Raw genomic sequence first — 7656 nt, 5'->3', positions numbered from 1 at the left:
CACAGAGCTTCTTCTTCCTCCCACAGAGCTACTGAGCTTCCAAGCATTCACACACGCTCAGCTAGATCCCAGGCTGTAATACCAGTTGAGAGTGCTCTCAACGAAAGCAGAACGGAAGAGGGAGAGAGAGAAACAGAGAGCCACACAAGTTTTTGGTGGGTGCAGAACACCCTAATCTTCTTTTTCATTCATTTATATATGTGTTTGAGTATTGTACATAATCGAGGTAAAGGCACAATGACCTTTAACCCCCACATTTTCATCTCATATCATTAAAAGCCTTAATAAGGCAATGTACATTATTTATTTAGTTATCGATTAGATAATGATAACAATAAGGTTTCCTTATATGTTTCTTAATTGGAAGAACCCTTGGGGCTACAAAAATATGAATCATTGTATTAAATATTATAATCCCCTTTTAAAAAGACACAATATTAGGGTAAACACCAATAGGAAGGTTTTTAAATAGGCTCACAACAATAAATACTATTTTAGTTGCAACATGATGTGTAAGCATGAATGAGTCCAATTGAATAAATATTATGGATGCAAAAGATAAGTCTAATTTGGGATGAATTTTTAAAGGACAAGAGAATAAAATCAAGAGTTTTAATGCTTCCCACCTAGGAATTTTTTACATCATCTTGAAGTCAATTGATATTGCTTTCAGTGTTACAAAAAGAGTTGACATTTTTTGAAGTATTCTTAAGCTTTAGCTGGTTCCTTCTCTTTCTAAGATTCTTTTTGGCATGTTTGATATGATTCTCTCTTGGTAATGTCCACTTTGAAGTGGAATGCCAACAAATATTCTCACATGTTAGTGCTGAAACTATGGCGATTGTTGATGTGTATCTCCACTTGTGGTACATATTCCACTTGATAAGATGGTGAATCCAAAATTCCACATAGTGTCAATCATATATATTGTATGCCTTCAATCAAAGACACTTTGTCTTGCAAAAATAATATCAAGGTAATTAGTCAAAACATGTGAATTTGTAAGGATGCCTATGTTAAACATTTTACTATACTTGGCATACCATTTTGTATATTCTAATTAATAAAAGGGATGGATATGGGAAACTTGTGCAACGTTTATCATTATAAATCATAACAATTTAAATGAGACCATAAGTATGAGTACTTTAATGGTTACGCTCAAAACATTAGCTATTTTGAACTATAATATTCATTTTGAAATCCAAACATGGAAAAAAAAATGCATAGTTGAACAAACTTCCATCTACATCAAGATTTTTGTAGTCAAAATGAGAGCCATAGATTCTTTGGAAGGAAAACTACAAGATTTCATAGTAATACATGGTAGACTAGTCAAAGAGAAAGTGTTTTGCAAGCATCCATAAAGAGTGCATCCAATCTACATGAGTTCCTTAACTAGTGGAAATCCAATTATGGTATTGGCAATGATTGTCTTAGGCTTATCGTCTACTAGACAATTTTAAGATAAGATAAGGTAGTGACAACTTGCACTTTTCTAAAAAAAGTGCTTTGAAAAGGAATGTTATCCATGGTTGGCTAGTTGTTATTTGCAAAACCAATATTCCCACTAAAACAAAGATGCAATTTATACTACGTACAAAGAATTTTGCGAGAAGACTTGGGATTTATACTAGGTACAAAGAACCTCACATGAAGACTTGGGATTTATACTAAGTACAACGAATTTCACATGAAGACTTGTAAGAATGCATGAGCAAGAGGTAGAGATCAAGTAAATATATTTGAAGTTTTGAGCAAAGAACACAAAAATGTGTGACATTAAACGTGCAACATGCAAGTGAATCCCCTATGGATTTCATTGTTTTTGTAGAAGAAATCATGGGGATGCACACGTTTTGTGGGGATCATAACCATGATGAGGAAGAACGTGTTTAAGTTCAATTTAAAAAGTGCATTAGGTCTAGGCTTCAAAAACTTGTGCCTCTACATATATGTGTCACAATCCAAGAAGATTAGATGCAAGGAAAAGTTGATTTCACAAAGAAAGGTCATGTGCAGGAAGGAAACGTTTTTGAATCATAGATTGCCGAAGATAAGATACATAATGAACCATCCGTGAATTTGCATTGTGGTCTTTTGGGGAATGACCACCCTCCTCTAATTAAAATTGATAGCTTTATCAAATGCTAACACAAGAAACTACCATGAGCATATATCTTTCTTCCTCTAGTCACAATGTAGCCCTCCATGGCTAGCTAAAACAATTTTCACTCTAAAGGAATTGAATAGACCCGTTGTAGGATGACACGCGCACCATGACTATTGGAGAATATGCATAGTAAAAGGGTCGTCGTTTTTAATTACATGTAAATATCCCCTATACTATAGTTGTATCCACCATATGATTATTTTGAAGAATGTGGGATGACCAATGGTAGATTAGGGATGGTGTTGAAATTACTCCTCTTGACTACAATAACATGAGTTCACGTCCCTAGCACACAAAAGGACATTTGAAATCATTTTGCAAGTCATAGCATTAGGATGATTTTCATTGTGGAGAATGACAAGATCTTGGGAAGGGAGCAATGCATATACATAGGACCCAAGCTAGCAAGCCATTGCATGGGGCAATAAAGGAAAAGAAAGGGTGTGTAGAAAAAAGGAGCTTATATTTAAACATGATTTTTAGCTGCCTTAGTTGATAGACCCTCTCATTTGCCTAGTGTTGATGGAACCCTATCATTTTCATAAACCTCTCTCATTTCCCTCTTTTCTTCCAGCTCAACTAATTAAAGGGATTTTAGCTTTCCTGGTTTGGGTGACATGGTGTTATGAAAGGCGATGGGGTCTTCCCAAAATAGAGTTAAAGTTGTTAATACTATAAGAAAGCATTGAATGCACTCAAACCAAAAAGGGGAACTATCCTCTTAAGAAATTAGGTGGAGAATACAAATTGACATTCAACCATAATGGTTTGTTAATCATAATAGTGCATGGGATAGTATGGCCCCCCACACATTGAATCCATTCCACCTTAATCCTTGCACATAAATAGGGAATCCATTCCACGTTAATCCTTGCACATAAATAGGGAATCCATTCCACCTTAATCCTTGCACAATTTTAGATTGGGAGAAACTAGATGGATTTGAATATTGCCAAGGGATATTGGGTCTTGAAAGAAAATTGAAAACTCGAATAAAAAACGTAGGTAGTATCTAGGGACGGGGCAGAACGTTATACTTTCCATCCAGCATGGTGCAAGGGCCCCACACCACACTAGTTGAGTGGGTGGCGACGCCGGCTTGCCGCGTCCTCCACCGCCTACGTGGGTGATCCTGATGACGTGGAAGCTAGGCAGACCGCCACGTAAGCGAGTCACGCCGCTATTTGCGGGTGCGTGGGTCAAAGGTAGATAAAAGATAAAGCTGCCTCTACATCATTCAGATTACTGATTTCAACTCTCTTCGTCCATGCTGTTTTGAGCTCTGGCTATGGCGGAGGAATTGGATCCCTGGTTATCACACACTAACTATACCTTCATCATCTTCTTCATCTTGTTCTTGACCTTCGGCGCTCTAATCTGCTTCCCAAAGCCCGCCTATGCCGCATTAAGCTTCTTTCTCCCTTGCATGCCTTCTCTCCTTGTCCCTTCAACATTAGCTCCAGATTTGGCTCCCTGGCTATGGTGGATTAAACTTCCCTTTGATCCTTCCTCCTAGGCCTGCCTCCCCTACCCCTAAAGCGCCATAGTGCTCATGTCCGTTTCTTTCTCCAGTCCTGCAGCTTCTACCCTCCCGCTCGCCTTTATATCGTCCCGCTCCTGCGACTCTATCCACCCGTTGCGCTCTCAGCTCCCGCCCTGAGAGTTTTTCCTTTCGCCTCTTTGATCCTCTCGTCGAACTTCCGTAGCATTGCCAAAACTTCTTCTGTACCAGCCCACAATGAATGCTCTTGCTGCTACGAACCGCTATTTCAAGCAGGCGGTGCGCCTTCTTGGTCTTGATTCCAAAGTGGAGCGCAGTTTGCTCATTCCTTTTCGTGAAATTAAGGTATCGGTGCTTTCCTTTCTGGTATACAAGTGCTGAAACACAAACCATTTAAAATTGAACTTCGTCGTAGGATAAAAGCCCGTATCAAAGAGAGAGAGAGAGAGAGAGAGAGAGAGAGAGAGAGAGAGAGAGAGAAGGTTTTCAGAAATTCAGACCCACGCTGCTGCAGGTGGAATGCACAATTCCAAAGGATGATGGAACACTGGCATCATTTGTGGGCTTCAGAGTGCAGCACGACAATGCACGCGGTCCCATGAAGGGTGGGATACGCTATCACCCAGAGGTAGGTGTTCAAGTGCTACTTCTTGCTCCCTAGACGAAGGTATTCACAAGAGGAGAGAGAGCTGAGGCATCATGCATGGAAGATGTACGTGACCGCCGATCGAAAGGTGAGCGTACGAACGCACAGATTCAAGATGTCAAGTGCTTATTTTTCTTTCCAGGTTGACCCAGATGAAGTAAATGCTCTCGCTCAATTGATGACATGGAAGACGGCTATAGCGAACATACCTTACGGAGGGGCCAAAGGTGGTATTGGGTGCAATCCAAGGGAGTTGAGCAACAGTGAATTGGAACGCTTAACCCGAGTTTTCACGCAGAGGATCCATGACCTCATTGGGATTCATACTGATGTCCCAGCTCCTGATATGGGCACAAATGCACAGGTGCACGATCTCCTCAGACTTTGGTCTGTGTTCTCGCACCAAATAGCTCGTCAAGTATGCCTGCACATGGACATGATTGTGCATGGTTTAGAACACGCTCATCTGTGTATTTGTTGAACGATACATCGAACCTTTTTTATTGATCTGTCACGTTTGACTAGTGTGCTGTAAATGCAATGTGCAGACCATGGCTTGGATTCTGGATGAATACTCAAAGTTTCATGGCTATTCGCCAGCTATCGTTACAGGGAAGCCAGTGGTGAGGCGCTTTCACCACTCTATGTGCATTAGCGAGAGCGTATTGTGGAAGCTTAGAAACTCTGTATTGCTCGTGATAAAAAACTGAACCATAGTTATCAGGTCACCAAGGAGACAGATATGAAAGTATCTGTACAAGCCTGCTTTTGTTAGCTTTTTAATTGCATCATCTCTCTCTCTTTCTTTCTCTCTCTCTCTCTCTCACACACACACAACACACACACTTTTTTTGGTGAAATCCATTTGTCATTATATTACAAAGAAGAATAGGGACAGCCAATTACAAGCATCAGAAGATATTATTACATGACAAGAAGGCAGGATGATCTATATTCCGTGCATGTAGACAATCATAAAAAGATTGCCTTAACTATGCCCGGAAGAACTGATATTTAGCCTGGGAGGACCACCAAAGACTTGATGGCTACGGTCCTCAATAGCAAACCCAATGAAAAAGTAGATCGTGTCCCTGCCTTACCGGATGAAAACCCAAAGCCAGAAGCGCTTGTCAAAACAAGCACTAGGAAAACGAGCCGGAAGCCTTTGGCATAGCAAGAGAAGAAATCATATTTCTTGGCATTGCCAAAAGAAATGGGGCATAGACTCCCGTGAGGACACACACAAGCAAATCCAAAACTTTTAATGATGATTGTCTGAATGGGCCATTTTCAGTCTTTTTTACACATTTTGACTAGGAATAAAGTCATTAACTCCAAATTTGTAATCTTCTAAACTATGATGGGATTTCTTTTAGCCTGGAAAGGTTCCAGCAGATACGTTATCTTTCAAATTGCGTGGCCTGCTTTAGGACCTTGGTGGTTCCCTCGGACGAGATGCTGCTACTGGTAGAGGAGTCTTGTTTGCAACAGCAGCTTTACTAGCAGACAATGGGAAGGCCATCAGTAACCAAACCTTTGTTATCCAGGTATGGTTCTCCAGAAAACAACAATTACTTGTTTTATGTATGCCTTCAATTCTATTTCACTTAATCTTTTGTATTGGGCAGGGTTTTGGGAATGTTGGTTCATGGACGGCTCAATTGCTTTTCGAACAAGGGGCAATAGTAAAAGCTGCAAGTGATATAACTGGAGCAGTGAAGAATAGTGCTGGCCTTGATATTCCTGCCTTGCAAAAGCATGTTCAACAGACTGGGGGGGTCAAGGGCTTTGCCGGGGGAGATGAGATCGCTGCAAGTAGCATTCTGTTTGAGGAGTGTGATGTGCTGATACCAGCTGCTCTTGGAGGAGTCTTGAATAAGTAGGTTCACAAAAAACGTGCACCTTTAATAATCAAGTCAGGAAACCAGGATAGATTATCTTCTGATTCCATTACTGTCATTCAGAGAAAATGCAGGTGAAGTGAAGGCCAAATTTATCATAGAAGCTGCAAATCATCCAACTGACCCAGAAGCTGATGAGGTGAGCATGTTGAAAGTGGGATATGTCACTTTTTTTGGAATCCAATGAGGTGAGGTGATGAAATATGGAAGCTATAATACTGTCTGGGCAAGTGCACTCGTTTCTTTCGTGACTTTCCAGAGACGATTGCAGATTCTGGCAAAAAAGGGTGTCATTGTACTACCTGATGTGTATGCAAATGGAGGTGGTGTGACAGTTAGCTATTTCGAATGGGTGCAGGTATTGTTGCAACCTAAGGATATGCATGTTGCTTGTATGTTTTATTTTGTGTCTCTCTTCCCTCAAGAGTGTCGACGGTCGAAATTTTCAAGAAATCTATATGGTGGCAGAACATCCAAGGTTTCATGTGGGACGAGGACAAAGTCAACCGAGAGCTGAAGAAGTATATGGAAAGAGCATATAGAGACCTGAAGGACAAGTGCAAAACTCATGAATGCAATTTCCGCATGGGTGCTTTCACCTTGGGAATCAATCGAGTTGCACGGGCCACCCTCTTACGTGGATGGGAAGCTTAAGATTTATGGGGAAGAGGTTTATGCAGCACACCTTTCTTAATGTTCCTTTTTTTTGGCCATTATGTTACTTCATGCTGTTAAGCTTTTCTTGAGGAAATGTGATCTGTGTCAATTTTTTAAAGATGACCAAATATCATCACTGGCCTGATGTGGCCTATTTTCAATTTAGTTATAGTTTGCAGTCCATCTTCATTACATCTGTAAGCTCAGATGAATCCACCCGTGCACACCCCAGAATGTAAAATTTCACTATTTGGATTGCTGCAGGCGTCCATGGTATTTTACTTTTGGTTAAAAGCATCTCAATATGAAGTGAACATGACCAAGTCACTTTGTGCATATTATAAAAGGTAGATAAAGCCTTGCTTTCAAGGCTCCAAGGTTCAACCTTTTGCAAACATGTGAAATGGGCCTTTTGGACGTCGCAGTGGTGTTGCTTCTCATGCCTAGCACATTTTTGTTTAATGGAACTGAGAGTTTGAAAACCAGTTAAAGACACAAGCCATTGCCTCATTCAGGAAACGCCCATATTTCTCCATTAGGTGATGTTAATGTCTGTGATTATGTGTTGGTCAAGGTTCCCCATCTCAGGATGTGCCTCTTTGATAAAGGATTCATTGTAGCTATGACTTCGTGCATTGGCTCAGCATGTGATCTCCAATCCACAATGAACATGACTGTCACTCTGACATTGACTTGTGGTTCTCTCGAGCAATTTAAAACAACATTCTCAACAGTGGTGTAGTTCTTTTAGCTGGGCATTCAAGAGCATGTCCTTTTT

General features: G+C 40.6%; 1 protein-coding gene across 1 annotated transcript; it reads left to right on the top strand.

The window, feature by feature from the left end:
- The first annotated feature begins 3431 nt into the window (after window positions 1–3431).
- Window positions 3432–7415, top strand: LOC147903277 (glutamate dehydrogenase B-like). Its single transcript, XM_087373040.1, has 9 exons — window positions 3432–4019; window positions 4189–4302; window positions 4463–4684; window positions 4869–4943; window positions 5751–5867; window positions 5949–6199; window positions 6285–6360; window positions 6493–6579; window positions 6690–7415. The coding sequence occupies exons 1-9, from the start codon at window positions 3912–3914 to the stop codon at window positions 6873–6875; spliced, it is 1236 nt and encodes a 411-aa protein (XP_087229166.1). The 5' UTR covers window positions 3432–3911; the 3' UTR covers window positions 6876–7415.
- The last annotated feature ends 241 nt before the right edge of the window (window positions 7416–7656 follow it).

The sequence above is a fragment of the Dipteris shenzhenensis genome, chromosome 3 (assembly GCF_047967505.1).
Source record: "Dipteris shenzhenensis isolate YYH24624 ecotype China chromosome 3, Dip_SZ_1.0, whole genome shotgun sequence".
NCBI lineage: Eukaryota > Viridiplantae > Streptophyta > Polypodiopsida > Gleicheniales > Dipteridaceae > Dipteris > Dipteris shenzhenensis.
The sequence above is the reverse complement of the archived record's forward strand: the minus strand, read 5'-3'. Positions and strand labels throughout refer to the sequence as shown.

Excerpts from the sequence above, each read along its gene's own strand:
- LOC147903277 (XM_087373040.1), top strand. The coding sequence starts at position 3,912 with ATGAATGCTCTTGCTGCTACGAACCGCTATTTCAAGCAGGCGGTGCGC. Across the intron at positions 4,020-4,188 it reads TTCCTTTTCGTGAAATTAAG|GTGGAATGCACAATTCCAAA; the intron begins GTATCGGTGCTT and ends ACGCTGCTGCAG. Across the intron at positions 6,580-6,689 it reads GCTATTTCGAATGGGTGCAG|AACATCCAAGGTTTCATGTG; the intron begins GTATTGTTGCAA and ends ATATGGTGGCAG.